The sequence below is a fragment of the Ovis aries genome, chromosome 25 (assembly GCF_016772045.2).
Source record: "Ovis aries strain OAR_USU_Benz2616 breed Rambouillet chromosome 25, ARS-UI_Ramb_v3.0, whole genome shotgun sequence".
Taxonomy (NCBI): domain Eukaryota; kingdom Metazoa; phylum Chordata; class Mammalia; order Artiodactyla; family Bovidae; genus Ovis; species Ovis aries.
In genome coordinates this window covers 43,158,658-43,182,825 of record NC_056078.1, presented here as the reverse complement: position 1 = coordinate 43,182,825, position 24,168 = coordinate 43,158,658, and the positions used below count along the sequence as shown (strand labels likewise).

The 24,168-nt window shown below is 40.8% G+C and overlaps 1 protein-coding gene across 14 annotated transcripts in view; it reads right to left on the bottom strand.

Annotated features, from left to right (window-relative positions):
• Nucleotides 1-24,168, bottom strand: part of ZFAND4 (zinc finger AN1-type containing 4) — a 55,661-nt gene continuing 31,493 nt past the window's right edge. For 8 of the 14 annotated variants that reach the window (XM_042240959.2, XM_042240958.2, XM_042240956.2 and 5 more), the window contains 5 exons: nt 14,520-14,667; nt 8,413-9,585; nt 7,736-7,790; nt 1,911-2,028; nt 1-928 (listed from right to left, as the gene is read on the bottom strand). In XM_042240959.2, the coding sequence (XP_042096893.1) occupies nt 793-928; nt 1,911-2,028; nt 7,736-7,790; nt 8,413-9,585; nt 14,520-14,667 (1,630 nt within the window). In that variant the 3' untranslated portion in view covers nt 1-792. Of the gene's footprint in view, nt 2,029-7,735; nt 7,791-8,412; nt 9,586-10,612; nt 10,638-12,904; nt 13,400-14,519; nt 14,668-24,168 lie in introns of those variants that run through there. The other 6 variants (XM_060406769.1, XM_060406772.1, XM_060406767.1 and 3 more) reach the window with 5 other exon arrangements.

Sequence of the window (24,168 nt, the reverse complement as noted above, 5' to 3'; positions counted from 1 at the left end):
TCATAATGAAATTGAATATTTATTTGAATTTTTCCTAGTAATAGCACTCAACATAAGAAAAACAAACCAAGCTGTGAGATTTTGTTTTCAATATTCTCATTTTTCAAAAAGTGAAAAGTTGGGTTCTCTATTTAATGGCAACAAATGGGACTACCATTCAAAAAGCAGTATTTTAAGAGAGATATACTATGATTAACATGATGTGTTTTGTACTGTAGAATGGAGACATATCCAAACGCCAATCTGAATATAGAAGAAATACATGTGTTAAAACCACACTGGAAAACCAAATGTTCTTCTTTATAAAAAGCTTGACATAAAAAGGAACTTGCCAGTAAACTCAATGAACTTTCACGTACAGGTTTTTTTTAAGTCCCCACCCACACCACCCCCACAAAAAAACTGTAGATTTGAGTAGAGCCATTACATGACGGCTCATTTCTGCACAGCACGGAAGCTGGCTACACAGTCAATGCTAGCTTCCTAAAGTGCATCTTTTGAAGACTTGTTTAGTGAGATTGCAATATCGAATACACAACACTTAACACAAGGCCTGTAATGACAGAGCTACATCATTAGAAAGGTTTGAAACTACTTTTTAAACTTTTTGATTCACCAAAGAATAAAGGTGTCAAATACAGTAGTTTTCTCACTCTCCAACAGTGTACATAATAAGCTTTTGTTATTTGGCAAGTCTTTGGGAGTCGAACAAAAATACTGCAGTCTAAACAACATCCCCTCTGTCACTGTAATGCGGCTCCTTGTGCAGAACAGTTAGGCGCAGAGCAAGAGTTAGATTTTCGGAAGCTTTGGTGCGTTAACCGCAGGATTTGCCTCCTGTAAGTATCTCCTCCCTGCACTCTTGTAATCATAGGTACAGCTGTGAGTTTCTGCATACCGATGAGATGCACAGAAGTTGTTTCCACATCTAAAGCACAAAAAAAGTTTATGTGAATAGCCACATTTCTATAAGAGCCTCCTCTCTTTGGGAGATCAAGGCTTGTCTTCGGGTAGTCCAACAGGAGCCTTTTGGTTCTCTTTAGCAATTCAGAATTGGCATTTCCCTTATACTTATAAACAAGCACAGGCACCTCCCCCCCAAAAAAAGAACAAGTCAATTGTCCATGAATGTGCAAGTGTCGAATAGAGACCCTCCTCTGAAGTGAAAGAGGGTGCAGGCCTTCATGAAGCAGTGAAACTGCGAAAGCCAGTGCATGCATGAGCCACCTCCTTGCGTATCTAGGAAGCCTGGGCAGACTGCATTTCTGAGAAATTCAGTCTACTAAGAGAATCAAATTATGTGAAGCCTAACTATGCCATGAAAGGATTTTAAAGTATGTCAGCAACAAGGTGAGCTGTTTCCATTTGAACAGAATACACTCTAAAAAGCCGCAGCTTTACTTAATGCCTGGCCTCAACCTAAGGGCAGTCACCATCCTGGGAGCATATTAATCAATACTACTAAATAGTTATTGGTAGAAAAAACTCATTATTTTTGTTAACATATTATTCATCTCTTTTGAAACAAAAGTGTACCATATAATTAACAGTACATTAACATTAAACTTAGTCCTTTTTATTCAATTTAGAATAGAATCTTGGAAGAGGCATTTTCCCAAGCTACATTCAAAGAAAAACCAAGTCTGTCTATCGTAAGACAAAGAGAACACACTCTTCCATTGGTTTATGCATCCTACTTTAGAGGGCAGGAGAGGATCTCAGGAGTTTGGAAATGCATAGCCTATCTATTTGCTCTTTACTTCAGCCAATAAGGAGTTCAGCTGAGGACTGCTATTTGAACATCATCTAAATGGTCTTATGAAGAGGCAATTTAAAGAGCATTTTCTACTGCGTCCCTAAGCTGGGTCACCACAAAGCAAGCATCTCCACTTTTCAGCTAGCCAACCTGCCTGCACTCGTAGCTAGTAGCCAGTCCAGTTTTCTTTCCACAAAGGAAACAATGCTTTGTTGTCTTCTTCTTCGTTTGAACAGGGGCTTTCACAGGTGGGAGGTGATGAGTACATTCTCCTGTTCAGAGAAAGGACACCTTGATTACTACAGAAATAAAATTCTAAATGTGAAATACTATAAAACAAAACATTAAACACATTCCTGTCACGGCAAACCTCTCAGCCATAAACATTAATTCGTGCTTTTTTTATATCTAAAATTATTTACAGAGTCTGTAATGGAGATGAACTAGAACTGTTACTTCTCTTAAGACGTGCTAATTTCTACCAAGACATTTCTTTACATTTTTATAGATATCAACACCTTTCTGATTATTTCTGAAGGCAATATGTATATTTAAAGTACACTAAACTTTGACAGAGAATCAAGAAAAATGTCTGGCTCAAAATCGTATTTATGAAGCTTCTGAGGAACAACATAGGTATTAAATCACCCTGTTCTTTCACGCCAAGAAAGAGCATGAGGACATCATGAAACTGAGCTCTTGGTGCTGATTATACCACAGAAACTAAATGCACTGAGCCATCAGCAAATTATTTAAAGCTTCAATCCGTCCATTTTTAAGATAACAGGACATGTATTTTTCTCCCTAAGTTTCTAAGTGTTCAAAGGTCAACTCAGTTCTCACAATAAAAAGCATTCTGAATTTTTAAAATAATATAATTATATAAAATACAGTACTATCAATAGTGACTTGTAGGGTGCACTGTTTAATTTCACAGTACTACAACCGTTCCAAAAAATATTTACTAAACTATGGGCTATAGCAACAGGTTGATTTTTAATCTTTAATATAAGAGCACATCTGCTATTATATGAGAAAGAATTAAATCAGTTTAATACTACAGAGCAAAACTCCAACAGACCCCACTCATGGGCAGAGAGGCTCAGTGTCATCGCCCACAGCTGTTACACAGAAGCACAAGGACACAGTGCTTGGTGGCGCCCCAAGGCCAGAAGGAGAAAGCAGACGAAGCCAAAGGGCAGGGGTGAGAAGAAAAGCAGGGCCGGGTGCCAGTGGGAATGGCGCCCGTTCCCTCCCACCAAGAAAGGTTTGGGAGGCCTGGGCTTAACTCCATGCAGCAGCTAAAAGTAATCCTTCCAGGGTTCAAAAAGTTGGAATTACATTTAGTTGGCAGTATGCCTTTTGCCACCATCCGGATTGGGTTCTGTATATACAAGCAGAATAAAATTAATGCTTTATGACTAGTCTAAAATACACTCCCAGATCTTGCCCAAAACTAAAAAAAAAAAAAAAAAAAAAAACCTGCCCCAAACTGGAAACTAACTTATGAGTCGTAATGGTGGTCAGGTACCAACTCAAGCTAATAAGCATTTTCTTCTTCAAGGGCACTTAAGAGTTATCAAGAACATTTCACAAAGGTGATGGGATACTTTCCTCTTCTTGAATAATGAAAACAAGACAGGCATTTGCACGGGACATAGAGGAAAGGCATGCACTGCCCGATACCCTCTGAAGTGCATCCAACTGCAATTATCTTTGGGATTCAGGCTTAGGGTATTGTTCCTTAAACAAAAGTTAAAAAAAAAAATCTGTTGACAAAAACCTAGTTCAGCGTAGTCATATTTTCATGTTTTTCTTTCCTTGGGGTACTAAAGTTCCCAACCCTTTGTTCACGCAGAAGCTCTTGTGACTGTGCGGGCACAGAGCACAGTGGTGGCCAGCAGGAGGCGGCACAGAAGCGCAGCTGCAGTCTCCCCCATGACAGTGGCTTCGTTCATCCTTCCCACCAGAAGGATGAAGGAACAGAAAAAATCAGCAGTCACACGCTCTGTGCCGGGAACCAGCCCAAATAGGTACGCTCCCTCCTACAGAGAGGGAAAACTCAAACCCCATGGGCTGACATTCAAGGACTCGTGTGTCCAATATGCCGTTATAGCTTTGCAGGGTCATTTTCTATCACGCGCCACATCCTTCCCACCCTGAATGACGCACCAGGTGCATTTACAAGTGCCCTCCCCTCTTCTGAACTGCTCAGGAACTTTGTCAACTTAGTAGAATTCTACTTGTCCAGTAAGAAGATATCACCAATCATTAACTCTTCTCTGAAGCCTTCTCTCAAATATGTAATGAACATATATGAAAAAAGAAAGTCAATAAAATAATGCTGACGTGAAAAGTTGCTTTTCAGAATGAGAATAAAGATATTTGGATGAAGGCACTTGTTTGGCACTTCCTACTTTAATATTCGGTCTAACACAATGATCTATAAAAATTCACCCAACAGAAAAGTCAGGCAATAAAGTAGTAAGGCAGTGTTTGTGATACAAGTTTGGTAGTCATCTGCCTAAAAATGATAACTAAAATGATGAAGATGGGTACGATTTCCAAGGAAGACCTTGCAGTGAAAAGCAAAGAGAACCAATGGAAAAACTTAATTAAACAAAACTTATGCCAGAATTTTCACAAACTCTTCTAAGTAATTGCGAATGATACTGTTATTACTGTATGGCAGGAAGGAAATGGCAGCAAGATACAGAGCTCTAGTTCGGAGAATCATAAACTGCAGGTAGCAGTTGATGACTTGACCTAAATGAAATCAATCAAGACTGTATATCTGGGGACAAGCAGAGGGGCTGGTAAAACATGTTCAAAAGAAAACTGAAGTTTAAAAAAACACAAAAACAAAAATCTACAAAAATGTAACAGCCCAGAATAAAAAAAGAAAGAGAAAAACTCTTTTAAGAAGAAGGGCCATAACCATCAAGATAAGTAGACAGAATCATCCACTGGATTGAAAATTCTGAAGATCTTTTCAGCAACAGCAGTTTCAGAAGAAAGCACTGTAGCTTGGATTAGAGTTTAGGGAGATAGACCAGGTACAACTCAAACTTCCAAGAGGCTGAGCTGCGGATTAGTGCAAGACAGGTTTAAATAGATGTCAAAAGGAAACTGCCATCTACTTGGGGCCTTCCCGGTGGCACTAGTGGCAAAGGGCCCTTCTGCCAACGCAGGATCTGTAAGAGATGCAGGTTCGATCCCTGGGTCGGGAAGATCCCCTGGAGAAGGGGATGGCAACCCACGCCAGTATTTTTGCCTGGAGGATCCCATAGACAGAGGAGCCTGGCGGGCAACAGTCCATGGGGTCGCAAAGAGTTGGACACAACTGAAGCAATTTAGCACACACACACAAAGGAAAGTAATTATATTAAAAGTAGATACATTAATCAGAAACAGTATGGCACTGGCATAAACACAGACATATGGACCAGTGGTGCCTAACAGAGGACTCTGCAATAAACCCTCACAAACATAATCACACGATTTTTGACAAGGTACTAATAAGAGCATTTGATGGGGAAAAGGACAGTTTTTTGTTTTTGTTTTGTTTTGTTTTGTTTACGAATAGAGCCTCAAAAACTGGATGAAAAAGTTGCGACCCCGTGGACTATACAGTCCATGGAATTCTCCAGGCCAAAATACTGGAGTGGGTAGCCTTTCCCTTCTCCAGGGAATCTTCCCAACCCAGGGATCAAACCCAGGTCTCCCGCACTGCAGGCGGATTCGTCACCAGCTGAGCCACCAGGGAAGCCCAAGAGTGCTGGGGTGGGAAGCCTGTCCCTTCTCCAGTGGATCTCCCTGACCCAGGAATCGAACTGGGCTTTCCTGCACTGCAGGCAGGTTCTTCACCAGCTAAGCTATCAGGGAGGCCCCGAAAACTGGACATCCACATGGAAAAGAATGAAGTTGGACCCTTACATTACACCATATATATAAAAATTAATTCAAATGTATTAAAGACCTAAATTAAGACCTACAACTACACAACTTCTAGAAGAAAAAGTAAAGGAAAAGCTTCATTAAGGGTGGATTTGGAAACAATTTATTGAACACAATACCCGGCACAGGCAACAAAGAAACAAAATAGACAAACTGAACTTGATGAAAATTAAGAACTGTTGAGCATCAAGACATGACCAACAGAGTAAAAAGGTGACCTACAGATGGGAGAAATATTTGCAAATCATACGTAAGGGACTAATATCCAGAATATATGGCAACAAGAAAACCAAGAAACAAATTCAAGAATGGGCAAGGTATTTTTTTTTTATATCCTGCCTTCAGGGCAAGGAATTTGAACACACATGTCTCCAAAGATCTCCAAATAGCACATCAAGGATACTCAACATAACTAATCATCAGGGAGATGCCAATCTAAATCACAGTAAGATACCACCTCGTATCTGTTACGATGCCCACTATCAAACAAAACAGAAAATAACGAGCATGGTGAGAAAGCAGAGAAGTTGGAAGCCTGCACACTGCTGCTGGGAATGTGACACAGCACAGCCACCACGGAAAAGGAGACAGCGTTTCCTAAAAAGTTAAGCCAGAACTGCCATATGAGCCAGTAATGCCACTTCTGGATATGCACTCAGAAGAACTGCAATCAGAGCCTCAAAGCCATACTCGTACACTTGTGTTTGTAGTAACACTATTCACAGCAGCTAAAATGTGGAAGTGACCACGTGTCCAGCCACAGATACTCAGGTAAGAGAGATGCTGTACACACATACAATGCAATGCTACTCAGCTGGAGAAGTACGGGGATTTTGACACATGCCGGCCTGGAGAATCCTATGGACAGAGGAACCTTGTGGGCTGCAGTCCATGGGGTCGCAAGAGTCGGACGCGACTGAGTGACTCTGACTACCACTACAGCACAGACGAACCCTGGGAGCTTATGCTGCATAAAGTAAGCCAGGCACAGACAGACAAATTCTGAGTGATTTCACTTATGTGAGGCACCGGGAGTAGTTAAAATTACAGACAGAAAACAGAACGGTGGTTGCCAGGGTCTGGGGAGAGAGACTAATGAGGAGCTAAAGTTTAATGGGTACAGAGTTTCCATTTTGATGAAATGAGTTCTGGAGATACATGGTGATACTGGTTGGCTAAAAATGTGAATGTACCTAACACCATTCAATTGTACACTTAAAAATGGTTAGGATAGTAAATTTCTTACAATAAAAAAATTGAAAAAAAGTAGATGTATTACAACTTTAGAACCTTGGGCTTTATACAGTAGTGGAAACAAACTTTAGTTATCTCTTTAACGACATGAAACTCACATGACAATCATAATACATCATGTGCCCTTCAGAACGTTGGGGCTACAAACGTGGTACTCATTCGCTAGAGTTTCCATCTCTAGACTGGGTACTGGAACACAGGAGGTGATAGTGATGGCTTCTTCAGAAGTGTTTGGCCTGTACACCTCTAAGATACTACGGGCAGAAGTGATGCTAATAATATAGTCATTTCTGCTAGCATGCCTTGGAAAGGGCTAGTCAAAGAGACCGTCCCTTTCTTTCATCCAGAAATAACCAGTTCATCAAATGGAGCTTTTACTGTCCTTGACATTGGACCATGAGTTTAAGAAACGCCTTTCTAGGGCATTTTCTCAAAACTCATCCTGCACCCAGCATGGCTCCGGAGTAGCCAGGGACTAGATACATTGTGAACACATGGTAATTTTTCATTCATCTTATCTTTTCACATAGACCATATCCTTTTCCAGACAATAGAGGCCTCAATTTCAATTTTTGTTTCATTCTTCAAATATACCCTACAGTCAGTTCTCTTAATCATTTTCTTCAGTGGAACAAAGTCTAAGGAAGTTTCCTCTGCATATACCACAGAGAATGTTCTTCCCATTGCTCTTTGAAAATTCTAATTCACAGTATGCATAATGCTATGATTATTAGCCTTATATTGTTTTCAAAATTATCTGTAGCTTACCTACTCTTTTCCCTGACGTTGTATTATTTCCATTCATTCCAATACCACGGGCAGACTACAATTAAAACACAAAACATCTATAGAGGTGAGTTAATGGAAAACAGAGGAGAGATCACCTAACATAAAATCATAATATTTTATGACAAAAATGGTGATGAACTTTCATTTTAAATTATTTAATCTCTTTTTAAGTAAATTAACCTGAGACCTGACTGTCACATCCATCAATATTGTGCTTATTCTTTACCTTCAAGAGAGTAAACGTTGTCTATGGCCGCATGACTCTGAATGTGCCTGATCCTGTCTGATCTTGGAAGCTAAGTAAGGTCAGGTCTGGTTAGAACTTGGATGGAAGAGAGTAAAATCTGATGGCTCAAATAAAATTTCTTATTAGGGAAAAACATTAATTAAAATATTTAGCATTTTTAAATATATGATAAATTGTTTAAAATTAAAATAAAAAACTACTTTCAAATTATAGTTCTAAATTTAGAACTAAAACATTATTTAAAATTCAACTGTCAAAAAATTTTCTATAAACTAGAAAGACATTTGAAGAGGAAGTTATGAAAAGAATTCAACCTTAGACCTCTTTATTTAACATGTAAACAAAAAACAAAGTACCCTGAATCACTACAAGGATAACTAGCAGAACACACTGAAAGGCAAATACTTACTAAAAAAAATTCTGTAGTTTCTGACTGAGGAGAACTTCTCCTAAGGCTCTCTTCCTGAAAATGCTCGAGGTTTGTAGACAGCCCAATTCCAGAGGTCCGCAGCCTGCCTGCCCCACGTGCACTCTGTAAGCTGTCTCTGCTTGCACTCCGGGCCAGCGAAGCAAGAAAACCTATATTATTTACAAAACCCACAGGCTCTTTGGATGCCCTGTTAGCCATTTCTGTGATATCCCGAGCCTCAACTTTAGAAATAATATCAGATCTTTTACCAGTTGAATCAACTTTAACGGCTCGAAAGCGAGTAGTCCTAGAGAAAGAAGGATCAGTTATATTTCGAACATCCAATGACCGAAGCACGTTTTGTGAAGCAGAAGACTGGAGGCTCCCAGACTCAAAACATTTGGACTGTCTCTGTGGTTTCGCCAGAGAATTATGGAGTGACGTCGGTGCAGAACAGCGAAGAGGTGATAAGAGTCTGTTCTTGTGAGGACTTAATTCACGGTGGCTGAGAACTGAAGCCTCTGACTCACCGTTCAACACTTTCGCAGCGTGCTTGAGATGCTGCTCTCTAGCTTTCGAGCCTCTATCCGCATTAAGGAGCGAGGACTCCAGGTTTCCCCTGCGCGTGCCTCCCACGCCACTGCTCTGCTCACCAGCACTCCCTTCTGTAAGGGAAGCGGACGAACCCGCTTCAGGTGGAAGCGGCTCTTCGGTGACACACCCTTCTGCGGCTGGAAATAAGCCAGTGTCATCCTCGTTGTTAGCGGACAGCTTTCCCGAAAAGCGCTTTGTCCGCCTAGGCAGGGACGACCCAAGCTGGCGAACAGTGTCAGCACGCTCTTTGTCAGTTTCAGACTCCGTGGGAGGCATCTGGGATGGCAGTTTGAGGCCACTACTGGAACGAGGCAGCGTGTAACTCTCCCAGTTTCCACCTTCCTTGAGAAAATCACCAGTGACAGATGATACGGGCCTATCAGCAGGGGGCGGAGCTGCCGAACTTGCAGCTGCTCTGCTGGCTGAGGCAGGCAGACATGCGCCCCCAGGAGAAGGTAGACAAGATTGCCCAATGTGCGGAAGAACTCTCAACAATCTCCGGCGAGCAGCTGCTGTGGAGCTACTGGAAGGTCGAGGAGCTATGGGTGGACGAGGTTTGACCTTGACAGCTTTCTTAGGCTAGAAGAGAGGAATGCATGCGTAATTCTTTACACAACCATTTTCTCCACCCAATAACAAAAATTATCCAAGTAAGAAAAGGTTACTGACATATTGGCATTTGGATTACCTCAATCTAAAATATTTAAAAATATTAAAATCTTAAGCTTACGATTGAGAAGAATTTTGCTCTTTCCTCATTGAGTATAATTTCCAACAATGTTAAAAGAAAACCAATTTTGTTTTTCATCACCATTGATTATTTGTCAGTTTTGTTGAGAAGAAAATTGATTATATTAGATATGGCATAGCTGACCTATTTCAGATCCCCAACAACTTTTCCTAGTAAGATGAGTCAAGTGTTTGGATAGGTAGCTACTGCAGAACAGAGTTAATAGATGACCTAAACTGCTCTCCTTGAAAACGCCTGCTTGCCAAGTCTGGCCCTTGGCTGGCTTCTAGAAACTTGTATTTCAAGAAGGTTCCTGCTACCCTAACTTGTAAGAGACACTCACTGTGCCTTACTTGTTTGTGCAAGCAATACGGTTTATGCTGAACATTGACTTTTCTTCTGGGAGTCTGGAATTTTGGCACATGCTAGGCAGAGGGTGCCTTCATTAAGAACTCCTAATGACATCCCTGGGCACAAAGTCTTTAATGAGCTTCCCTAGTAGACAGCATTCCACATGTGCTGATAAAGCTCACTGACAAATAATTATATACATCTTATGAGACTTCACTGGGAAACTTTGTACCTGATTTCCTCTATACTTCACCCACCATGCTCCTTTTCCCTTTGCTGATTTTGCTTTGTACCCTTTTGCTAAAATAAATCTTAACCATGAGTAAAACGATATGCTAGTCCTGTGAGTCTTTTAAGCAAACCATCAAATCTAGGAGTGGTCTAGGGGTTCCCAATATAGTTGATTTTAACAGAAGTGTCACAACAATTCATGATGTATGGTTAAAGTTGAAAATTAAAAATATCAAGCCTTAGCACTTATCTTTCGGATATGGACTGATATGAGCATGACAAAGAATGGAATACCTGATGAAATACCGAGACTCCCAACCTAGAAATATAAGAGGATGAGGTAATGTGATATCCAGCCAAAAATGTCTGACTTGCATCTAATCACGATAGAACAGTAAGATAAATTCAAACTGAGGACATTCTACAAAACTAACCAACACTCCAAAACTATCTGACATGAATGTTTAAAAAAAGGCTAAGAAATAATTCTGCATAAAAAAGCAGACCAAGAAAGCATTACAACTAAATACAACACATGATTCTTGATTGGATCTCAAATTGAAAAGAACAAAAAATCAAAATAGAACCTAATGCTAGCAAATACATTATTGAGAAATGAAATATGAATATAGATTATATAATGTGTATCAGTGACAAATTATGTGTATGTTAACTGTATTGCAGTTATATAGGAGAAGACTCTATTCTTAGGAGTTATATACTGAATATTTAGGGGGAAAACTGAACTCCCAAATGAATCAGGTAAAAAAAAAACAGAGAAAGCAAATGTGGAAACAATGTTAACTGTTGAATCTAGGTAAAATTTCCATGGATGTTCACAAATACAACATTTCTAAATGACTGAACATTTTTCAAAATAAAAAAAGGCAAAGTAAGAATTCAGACAAAGACTGAGAGATTTAATTGCCAAGAGGCATAAATGAAAAAAAAAAGGCACTAGAAGATTCAGAAGAAGGAGAATAATCTTTAAAGGAAGCAAGTAATTGCAGGAAAGAATAAAGAGCAACAGAAAAGGTAAATAGGTGGATAAATATAAATAGTATTGGCAATATAAAACAACTTGAGGTGTTCAAAATATACGTAAATTAAAATGCAGGACAAAACGACACAAAAGATGTTCACATGTGTAACTGGAGTTACTGTTCTAAGATTATAGCATTAAAAGAAAAGGGGTAAAAATCATTTTTATTATACTATAGTCAAGAAGGTACAAATAATCTCTAGAGTACCCATTTGAAAAAACTAATAATAACAATAGGATAAAAACTGAAAAACAAAAAGTAGATTAAAGAAAGGGAAAGAGAGAGAGGAAAAAGAAACATAAGACAAGCGGTTAAACAGAAAACAAACAGTAAACGATACAAATTCACACGTACTGGTAATTATATTCAATGTTACAGAATGGAAGCCTGTCAGTCTGGATAAAAAAATAATAAAAAATCCACCATCCATTGATTATAAGAAAAACTCTTAAATATAGAAACATAGAAGGAGTAAAAGTAATAAAACAGAAAGGATATATGACAGAAATATAAATCAAAAGAAAGCTCGCTTAGCTATACTAATATTAGACAAAATAGCTTTTAAGACAAGTGCATTACAAAACAAACATTTTATAATAATAAATAGCAATATTTATAATAATACAAACTACAAGACAGATACCGTAATTCCTTGGATATCATACAAATCTGTACTAGATCATCTGACCTAGTTTGACAGTTTCAAAATATATAAAGCAAAAATAAACATACTAAAAGAAGAAACACAAATTCATAACCAAAGGGGAGATTTCTAGTGAACTTCCCTCAATAACTGATGAACAGACACACACAAAAATCAGAAAGTCTCCAGAAGTCCAAACACCACAAATAACACTTGTCTAACTGATATATGCAGGCCACACACACGCACGCACACACGCACACACACACACGCACGCACACGCACACGCACACACGCACGCACGCACGCAGTGACTAGACTACAGTCTTCCCAAGTGGCATATTCCAGTATGCTTAGTCACAAACCAATCCTCAGCTTATTTCAAAGGTCTGAAATCATCTGTTCTCTGACTACAGTGATATTAAAATACAAATCAACAAAAAAGATATACAATATTCCACATATTTGTAAACAAAGGAGTTCAGAGCCATGAGTCACATGGATCTAAAGATTAAATATAATCCCTATCAAAATCCCAATGGATTTTTTCTTTTTTGCAAAAATAGAATCATCCATCCTAAAATTCTTAAGTGACCACAAGGAACTCCAAAGAGTCAAAATAATCTTGATAAAGAACAAAGTTGCAGGCCTCACACTTCCTGACTTCAAAACCTATTGCAAAGCTCAGCAACCAGAAGAGTGTGGCACTGGCATACACAGTGGCCAACAGCACAGAATCAAGGGCCCAGAAGTGCTCTGCACGCCCACTCCCGGCTACCGGCCCCAGAGAAGAGAGTGCACGTGTCCACCAAGGGCGCGCACAAAGGACGCTCGAAGCAGCTTTGGTGATGAAAGCCACGAGTGTCACAAGCAGACAGACGCAGCGGGGTACAGGCATACCTCGGCTCACTGCACTGGGCAGATAGTGCTCTTCCACAGGCTGAAGGTTCGCTGCGACCCCGCGTGGAGCAAGTCTAGATTGACGCCATCCTTCCAACAGCATCTGCTCACTTTGCATCTCTGGGTCACATTTTGGTAATTCTTGTAGTATTTCAGGCTTTTTCATTATTACTATTATATTTCTTCTGGTGATCTGTGATCAGTGATCTTTGATGTTACTACTACAACTCACTGAAGGCTCAGATGATGGCTAGCATTTTTTAGCAATAAATATTTTCAATTAAGGTATGTACATTGTTTTTTAGACAGAACGCTATTGTACACTAAACAGACTATAGTATAGTGTAAATATAAATTTTATATGCACTGGGAAACCAAAAAATCCGTGTGACTCGCTTTATTGTGATACTCGCTTTATTGTGATACTCGCTTTATTGTGATACTCGCTTTATTGTGGCGGTCTGGAACCAAATCTGCAGTGTCTCCGAGGTATGCCTGTATAGTCACACAATGGATTAGTGCACAGCAGTAAAAAGAGAACGGACCGATTCACGCAACAAACGGATGAACTCCAAAAGCATTACGTGGAGCAAAAGAGACCAGACCGAAAAAAAGAAAGTAAGTTGCACATGACATCTTCTATGCCGCGTTCAGGAACAGCAGACGCTAGTTTGTGACGACACAGCTAAGAACAGCAGTTATCTGGGGAGTAGGGAAAGGCAGGCACCGACTGGGAAAGGCTACGAGAAAACCTGCAGCGAAAAACAGGTCCTAGTTTAATTTGAGTTGTACCTACATAACTGCATATAAATGTAAAAATTCATCAAGCTACATTAAACACCTGTGAATTTTATTTTATGTACATAGTATATTTCAATAAAGAAGAAGTTACCAACAGAGAGAAAAGCAAAGTGATAGAGTAGTGCTAGGCATATGACAAAGAACTAAAATACAGAATATATAAAAACCTCCAAAAAATCAGTAAGCAAAGTGAACACAATTCAATTTTTTAAATGGGCAAAAAAACTGAATGCACATTTTTACAAAAAGGATACCCAAATACCCAATAAATATATGAAAGGTACTCTACTTTATTAATCAGAGAAATGAAAATTAGAACTATAATGTAACGCCACTACACACCAATGAGAGTGACAAAAATAAGCAGAAGAAGCAGATCAAATGCTGGTAGGAGTCCAGGGAAACTGTAACTCTCATTCACTACTGGAGAGAATTCATCCAATTATTTTGGAAAATTGACAATATCTAGGATAGCTAAACATTCCTATCAACACCCAGACAGACCTGTCCATAATCAGTAAATATTAACAGCATCTTAAACAGTAACTTGCAAAATTAAGGTTAGGCTCTCTTTCGTTATCCTTCTTAGTTCTAGAATCATGACATTTCTTAAAGCCATGGGTTATTCCGAGTGCAATATCATCACATTAAATACACTGAAAAACATCAATTCTCTGCAGTTAATGCTGCAGTAAGTGAGGTCAGAAACTCGAGGTGAGTATCTTATACGGCTTTTCTCCCCAACGATTACCAGCAGGCCTCCGAGCCGCGAGCCCCGCAGGGAGCGCCGACGCGAGGCCCGGCCAAGCTTCACCTTTTTGCTGAGGTTCATGGTCTCCATCTTAGCCTTCAGCAGCTTCATCTTATTCATAGTGATTGAATTTTCAATTATCTGTTGCCCAGAAGGAGAAGGCTCTATTTCCTCATCTTCGTCAGCACACAAGCTATACACAGAACCACTACTGCAAAGAAAATGACAATTGCTGTTGAAATGCACCTGGGCCCCCAATTACTAAAAACGTTCAAGGACAACACGAAGCTACAGATGGGACTAACGACGGGATAGGCTCGTTTTCTCAAGGGAAGTCCAAGGCACGTGTGCTTCAAAACCGTATTTCTTGTGAGAAAAGATAGATGGGGATAAATGTCGTGCTTTAGCTTTATCAAAAATCTAGTACGACTGAGCTTTTCTTTAAACTCAATATCCCATAAGTGAAGACTCTGTTTGGAAACGGAACCACTCACAACAGCACAGATTTTACAGTGAAAAGACACACTTCGGTCACATCATGGCAAATTATTACAAATGTGAAACACTCCGATCACTCACCAATCACAATAACAGTTATTCATTTCATTATCTGGAACCCCTTCTGGCTGCAAATGCCGCAACATAATGCTACTCGCACACTGTCCCACTATTCTGCGTCTGTCTTCCCTCTGACTCCCCTATATGTGAGCAAGTTGAGAGCAGGCATTAATACCGGGCTTTTTTCATCTGCCCAGTCTTAGCAGCTGGCACAATGCCTGGCACATATTTAATAAATGTTTGCTAGATTTATTAAACATTTAATAAATGTTTGCTAGAACACAAATAACTGTAATTTCATTCAACTTTTTCAACAATGGGAAAGCTTAAATGGTTACATAATCTCAGTGATTTGAAGAATGACTGCAATGTTAAATAGAGCATAGCAGAATGCGTATTAGGCACTGCGTCCAGTGTCCTACAGCAGAACTGAAGCATCCATGCTAAAGCAGTATGAGAATAAGAAGATTTCCTGTTCTATGATTGCTAAGAAACGGGAACAACCTAAGATGGCCCTAACAAGGCATATCCCACACCACTTCTGAAGGACATGTTACCATCACACAAAGGTGAGGCTGAGAGTGGCTATGTCCATCCCTAAAATTTACATTCAGGGAACTAAGTGTGAAACTGGTGACGTTCCGGAATCATGGGGTAACCACACTACACAGCGACAACGGGCATCAGGAGGGACACCGACGGGACTGGTCTCCACAGTCAATTCGGTTCCTCGGCTTGACCTGCGACTATCATTGCTACCTAAATGCCAGAGGCGTCGAGCCTAAAATTAACACTGGCACAATGACTTAAGACCGCATTAACACTGCTACTATTTACTGAACGCCTAATCTGCCAGGCGCTTTCCACATAATAGTTCTAATCCTCACAAAATCTACACAAAGTGAAATTATATCCCATTTTTATAAGTGAGGAACCTGCAGCTGAGAGAAGTTAAATGATTCTGTTCGATACTTAGTAAAATCAGAGCTCGTAAACGAGGCGTCTAAGATTAAAATCCTTCGTCTCTCTGGTTCCAAAGCCTATTCTTTATACGACTTCCTGCTGCTTCCCCAGGCACCAACAACAGGCCTTACTGCACCAGGCTTATCCACATTAGGCGACAGGACTTTAGCGCGCGAAGGCGCTCGTCTGGAGGTTAACCACACCTGAGAAAGAGGGCCGAGTGCAGATTTCCGCCGGCCCCCCTTGGAGTTGGGCGGAATGACTCAAGTATATTCTGTTCCTGCTCATCTTCTAATACTTCAACTACTTCTCATTCTATCTCCTGGCATTTTAAATTCTCCGTATTGAATGAAAGAGGTTTCTGACTCAGTCTTCCTGTAATAAGACGCTGCTGCTTTACCGTTTTCCCACAGAGATCAGTGTGTTTCTGTGTTTCTGTGTGTGATACACACACATACACACACATACACACACACACACGTGAGAAATATTTCATGGGATGCATTTTAGCAGATAAAAAACACTTTTAAGTTCACGTAATTTTTTAAAGTACCATATTATTGTGTTATCTGTCACAAAGCATAGATTCATGATTCACTGAGAAGCCGAACTCAACTGTTTTCTAAATGGAAAAATGTAACTAGGATAACACATTAATCTATCCACTTAATCCAAGAATATCTTTCTTTATATTTAAATGCTGTAAATATTTTCTTGAATGCTATGTTTACCTTTTTCTAGATCTTTTAATCTAATAATATGATTAAAGAATAAGAGATGTACAATGCAGTATTTATTTCAACAAGAACACTGTTCATCCTGAGGCCAAGTCCTCATGCGACATTAACAGATAAGTCACCATTTAATCAACTTTGGCAATGCTTCCTTTTATTTCTTCCCACTTAAAAAAGCAGTAAGGTGGAAAGATTTGAGATTAATAGTGATGACTGATTTGCTGCAGCAGCCGTGAAGTGATACCCCACGCCCAAGGTAAGAGAAACCCAAGTAAGATGTTAGGTGTTGCAAGAAGGCATCAGAGGGCAGACAGACTGAAACCATACTCACAGAAAACTAGACAATCTAATCACACTAGGACCACAGCCTTGTCAAACTCAATGAAACCAAGCCATGCCCGTGGGGCAACCCAAGACGGGTGGGTCATGGTGGAGAGGTCTGACAGAATGTGGCCCACTGGAGAAGGGAATGGCAAGCCACTTCAGTATTCTTGCCTTGAGAACCCCATGAACAGTATGAAAAGGCAAAATGATAGGATACTGAAAGGGGAACTCCCCAGGTCAGCAGGTGCCCAATATGCTACTGGAGATCAGTGGAGAAATAACTCCAGAAAGAATGAAGGGATGGAGCCAAAGCAAAAACAATACCCAGCTGTGGATGTGACTGGTGATAGAAGCAAGGTCCGATGCTGTAAAGAGCAATATTGCATAGGAACCTGGAATGTCAGGTCCATGAATCAAGGCAAGTTCAAAGTGGTCAAATAAGAGATGGCAAGAGTGAAGATTGACATTCTAGGAATCAGCGAACTAAAATGGACTGGAATGGGTGAATTTAACTCAGATGGCCATTATATCTACTACTGCGGGCAGGAATCCCTCAGAAAAAATGGAGTAGCCACCATGGTCAACAAAAAAGAGTCCGAAATGCAGTACTTGGATGCAATCTCAAAAACGACAGAATGATCTCTGTTCATTTCCAAGGCAAACCACTCAATATGACAGTAATCCAAGTGTATGCCCCAACCAGTAACACTGAAGAAGCTGAAATTGAACGGTTCTATGAAGACCTACAAGACCTTTTAGAACTAACACCCAAAAAAGATGTCCTTTTCATTATAGGGGACTGGAATGCAAAAGTAGGAAGTCAAGAAACACCTGGAGTAACAGGCAAATTTGGCCTTGGAATACGGAATGAAGCAGGGCAAAGACTAATAGAGTTTTGCCAAGAAAATGCACTGCTCATAGCAAACACCCTCTTCCAACAACACAAGAGAAGACTCTACACATGGACATCACCAGATAGTCAACACCGAAATCAGATTGATTATATTCTCTGCAGCCAAAGATGGAGAAGCTCTATACAGGCAACAAAAACAAGACCAGGAGCTGACTGTGGCTCAGATCATGAACACCTTATTGCCAAATTCAGACTTAAATCGAAGAAAGTAGGGAAAACCGCTAGACCATTCAGGTATGACCTAAATCAAATCCCTTATGATTATACAGTGGAAGTGAGAAATAGATTTAAGGGCCTAGATCTGATAGATAGAGTACCTGATGAACTATGGAATGAGGTTCGTGACACTGTACAGGAGACAGGGATCAAGACCATCTCCATGGAAAAGAAATACAAAAAAGCAAAATGGCTGTCTGGGGAGGCCTTACAAATAGCTATCTGGGGAGGCCTTACAAATAGCTGTGAAAAGAAGAGAAGTGAAAAGCAAAGAAGAAAAGGAAAGATATAAGCATCTGAATGCAGAGTTCCAGAGAATAGCAAAAAGAGATAAGAAAGACTTCTTCAGCAATCAGTGCAAAGAAATAGAGGAAAAGAACAGAATGGGAAAAACTAAGGATCTCTTCAAGAAAATGAGAGATACCAAGGGAACATTTCATGCAAAGATGGGCTTGATAAAGGACAGAAATGGTATGGACCTAACAGAAGCAGAAGATATTAAGAAGAGGTGGCAAGAATACACAGAAGAACTGTACAAAAAAGATCTTCAGGACCCAGATAATCACGATGGTGTGATCACTCATCTAGAGCCAGACATCCTGGAATGTGAAGTCAAGTGGGCCTTGGAAAGCATCCCTATGAACAAAGCTAGAGGAGGTGATGGAATTCCATTTGAGCTGTTTCAAATCCTGAACGATGATGCTGTGAAAGTGCTGCACTCAATATGCCAGCACATTTGGAAAACTCAGCAGTGGCCACAGGACTGGAAAAGGTCAGTTTTCATTCCAATCCCAAAGAAAGGCAATGCCATAGAATGCTCAAACTACCGCACAATTGCACTCATCTCACATGCTAGTAAAGTAATGCTCAAAATCCTCCAGGCCAGGCTTCAGCAATACGTGAACCGTGAACTTCCTGATGTTCAAGCTGGTTTTAGAAAAGGCAGAGGAACCAGAGATCAAATTGCCAACATCCGATGGATCATCGAAAAAGCAAGAGAGTTCCAGAAAAACATCTATTTCTGCTTTATTGACTATGCCTAAGCCTTTGACTGTATGGATCACAATAAACTGTGGAAAATTCTGAAAGAGATGGGAATACCAAACCACCTGACCTGCCTCTTGAGAAATCTGTATGCAGGTCAGGAAGCAACAGTTAGAACTGGACATGGAACAACAGACTGGTTCCAAATAGGAAAAGGAGTACATCAAGGCTGTATATTGTCATCCTGCTTATTTAACTTCTATGCAGAGTACATCATGAGAAATGCTGGCCTGGAAGAAACACAAGCTGGAATCAAGATTGCCGGGAGAAATATCAATCACCTCAGATATGCAGATGACACCATCCTTATGGCAGAAAGTGAGAGGAACTAAAAAGCCTCTTGATGAAAGTGAAAGAGGAGAGTGAAAAAGTTGGCTTAAAGCTCAACATTCAGAAAACGAAGATCATGGCATCCGGTCCCATCACTCCATGGGAAATAGATGGGAAACAGTGGAAACAGTGGCAGACTTTTTTTTTTGGGGGGGGGGCTCCAAAATGACTGCAGATGGTGACTGCAGCCATGAAATTAAAAGATGCTTACTCCTTGGAAGAAAAGTTATGACCAACCTAGATAGTATATTCAAAAGCACAGACATTACTTTGCTGACTAAGGTCCATCTAGTCAAGGCTATGGTTTCTCCTGTGGTCATGTATGGATGACTGTGAAGGACCTAACAGAAGCAGAAGATATTAAGAAGCAGAAGATCTGTGAAGAAGGCTGAGCGCCGAAGAATTGATGCTTTGGAACTGTGGAGTTGGAGAAGACTCTTGAGAGTCCCTTGGACTGCAAGGAGATGCAACCGGTCCATTCTGAAGAAGATCAGCCCTGGGATTTCTTTGGAAGGAATGATGCTAAAGTTGAAGCTCCAGTACTTTGGCCACCTCATGCAAAGAGTTGACTCATTGGAAAAGACCCTGATGCTGGGAGGGGTTGGGGGCAGGAGGAGAAAGGGACGACGGAAGATGAGATGGCTGGATGGCATCACTGACTCGATGGACCTGAGTTTGTGTGAACTCCAGGAGTTGGTGATGGACAGGGAGGCCTGGCGTGCTGCGGTTCCTGGGGTCGCCAAGAGTCGGACACGACTGAGCGACTGAACTGAACTGATACTAGATGTTGCATCAGAACAAATCAAATAATTCTATTTCTTTCTTAGAGCAAGAATTGGCAAACTGAGACCAAGATCAAATTTAGTGCACCACCTATTTCTTAGTGACCCAGGAGCTAAGAATAGCCTCTATAGCTTTTGAGCAGTTGAAAGAAATGAAAACAACAGTGCACAATGGGAGCATGTGAAAGTCACGTTTGTGTCCAATACAGGTTTCGGGAACATAGCCGCACTCGACCACACGCTGCTCTTGCGCTACAATGGCCGAGCTGACAGCTGCTACAGAAACTGCATGTGGCTCTCTCCTTGCTGCCCACTGTGGCTTAGCTCTATAAAGCACAGCGGCACAGGCATGATTCAACAGCATCATGAGCGCCACGCGTGTCACTGCACAATGGTATTTTTACTAGTACATACCCAACGTGTCGAAACAAAGAGAAGAATGCATTTCCAAAGCTGCAGTTTTAAAGCACTGCAGAGCGCTCAGTGCGGTCAGACTCTGCGAGCCCTGGACTGTAGCCCATCAGGCTCCTCTGTCCATGGGACTCCCCAGGCAAGAGTAATGGAGCAGGTTGCCACTTTCTCCTCCAGGAGATCTTCCCTCCCCAGGGACTGAACCCAGGTCTCCTGCTTGGCAGGTGGATTCTTTACCACTGACCCAGCAGGGGAGATCATTTTGCTATCAATTAAGCAGCAGAGTACTGTGTTTATGATACAAGGACACTACAGGCATGCTAAAGGAAGACAGCATATTTGGACATTATCAGATTAAGGAATCATGACAGCATGCCCAACTTGCAGGAAGACAATGGTAAGAAAGAGCAGAAAATTAAAAATGGAATACATCATCACAGTAAGAAAATGAAAATGAGAGTTCAACCAAAAGAAGTTTCAAAGCAGCTTATTTACCAGCCACAAGGAAATGTTTACCAATTGTGAATTAAGCAGGTGATCACAGCAGTTGAAAAAATGTGGCCACAGAAATTAAACTTGTTTAAAGACTATTTTTTGGCAAGAACAATTTCTAGAAGAGCAGAGAACAACGGAAGCAGCATCAATAGTCAGTTAGAAGATGAGCAAATGAGTCAGTTTCTTCCTTGGCTTTTGATGAGTTAATATAAGCCACATGCTACTCAGCTGCTTTTCTTTATTCAGGGTGTCAATACCAAATTTGAAGTGACCGAAGAACTAGACCCAATGTACCGTCTGCATGAAACGACTACAGGTAAGAACATTTTCAAAGAAATTGCTAAAACACCAAGGGAAACTTGAAGTGAAGTAAGTGAAGGTGTGAGTCACTCCGGTCGAGGCATGCTCTTTGAGACCCCGTGGACTGTAGCCCACCAGGCTCCTGTCTCCATGGATTTCTCAGGCAAGAATACTGGGAGTGGGTTGCCATTCCCTTCTCCAGGGGATCTTCCCACCCCACGGAAAGAACCCCAGGTTCTCTGCACCGTAGGCAGACTCTTTACCATCTGAGCCACCAAGAAGTGAAACCTGCTACAACTGAGAGAGCAGGAAGCAACTGTGCTGAACAACTGCACAAAGCTAATGAAAACGTGAGGTGTTTAAACCCTATGCTTATCTGTGTTATTCATCAGAAGGTATTCTGCAGTAACTATCTGAATCTATCACATATTACTGAACCAACAGTGTCAATGGAAGTTAAAGGAAATCTGCATATTTCAAAAATCTGTTTAAATGTGCAATTGAGATGCTCCACGTATATTCAACTGGAAGCGCAACACAGTAGCATATGAAAGGCAAATAGCAAAAAATGACTCTGAGGGTATTCTATAAATGCCTTCCTAGTGATGAAAGTGCTCAATTAAAATCATATGCTCATGGACTGCTACCAGTATTTGGAAGTACAAAGTTTTAAAGATAAAATAGATAAAATCTCATTCCAGATCAATATTAACAAATACATTTTCACAACTGATTCCACAACTGTGACAGGTAACGCTTTCAACCCCAATTAACTAAACTATTACTCCCACAAAAAGGAACTCCATTCTTCTCGTTAGTAGACCTGAATTAGATACACACACACTCAATTATCATATTTTGAATTTTGTTGGTGAAAATTTGTTTTATCTGGTTATATAAGTACTTTTACATGGTATCCTTAACTTCATCTCTTGGCCTGAAAACCCTAAAATAGTTACTATCTGGCCCTTTACAGAAACGGTTGCTATCTCCTATTATAAGAGTTAAGAAAGCCTCTCTCGGGATAAGAAAAGAGCTTCCTGCTCTGCTTCCTCATCCACCCTATCCCTTGTCCAATTCTGGTAAGTGAATAGAGAGGAAAAGTAAAAGAAACAAAGAATATATTAAGAGGAATAATAATACAATTTTAATTGAAATCCATAATAACATTTGGATTATGTCTTAAACACAAATAAAAGTTTTGTGTTTACTCTTAGTGAAAGGAGTAAGTGATGTTTCAAGCAAATGAAAAAGAAGTACAAAAGCATGGCATAACAAACAAGAGCTATAAAAATGATAACAGGGTGTAAAAGGCCTTCCACGCCAAGCTGTGGAGCTGAGATTCTCTCCTCTAGGAAAGGAGAGCCAAAAGAGGATGTCCTGAGGAAGAAAACCGAAACAACAGCAAAGCAGCAAACGGCAAGATGGGCGTAAAGCAATCCTGCTCACGGCCTAGAGCAAGAGGCGCTGGACTGGAGCCGCAGCCCACTGCTCCCGCTGCTCTGCGCTTCTGTTGAAGGCACGTCTGCAGTGCCAACCAGATTCTGACACACAGAGTCAACAAAAAACACCATTCCTGATGTCTGCTCTCTGCCAACACAGTAAGCATAATCTTTCTTCCACATAACACACTGAGGCGAGGCAGAATCCTAAAGGAACTCCCTGATTCCCAATTCTAGGTGCTCACACCCTGCATATTCTCCTAACCTTGAGTCTGGCATGACTTATTTAACTTACATGCAGAGTACATCATGAGAAACGCTGGGCTGAAAGAAACACAAGCTGGAATCAAGATTGCCAGGAGAAATATCAATAACCTCAGATATGCAGATGACACCACCCTTATGGCAGAAAGTGAAGAGGAGCTAAAAAGCCTCTTGATGAAAGTGAAAGTGGAGAGTGAAAAAGTTGGCTTAAAGCTCAACATTCAGAAAACGAAGATCATGGCATCCCATTCCATCACTTCATGGGAAATAGATGGGGAAACGGTGGAAACAGTGGCAGACTTTATTTTCTTGGGCTCCAAAATCACTGCAGATGGTGACTGCAGCCATGAAATTAAAAGATACTCCTTGGAAGAAAAGTTATGACCAACCTAGATAGCATATTCAAAAGCAGAGACATTACTTTGCCGACTAAGGTCCATCTAGTCAAGGCTATGGTTTTCCCTGTGGTCATGTATGGATGTGAGAGTTGGACTGTGAAGAAGGCTGAGCACTGAAGAATTGATGCTTTTGAACTGTGGTGTTGGAGAAGACTCTTGAGAGTCCCTTGGACTGCAAGGAGATCCAACCAGTCCATTCTGAAGGAGATCAGCCCTGGGATTTCTCTGGAAGGACTGATGCTAAAGCTGAAACCCCAGTACTTTGGCCACCTCATACGAAGAGGTGACTCATCAGAAAAGACTCTAATGCTGGGAGGGATTGGGGGCAGGAGGAGAAGGGGACGACGGAGGATGAGATGGCTGGATGGCATCACCGACTCGACGGACGTGAGTCTGAATGAACTCTGGGAGCTGGTGATGGACAGGGAGGCCTGGTGTGCTGCGATTCATGGGGTCGCCAGGAGTTGGACACGACTGAGCAACTGAACTGAACTGAACTGATGCCTTGCTTCTATTCAACAAAATATGGCAAAAGTAG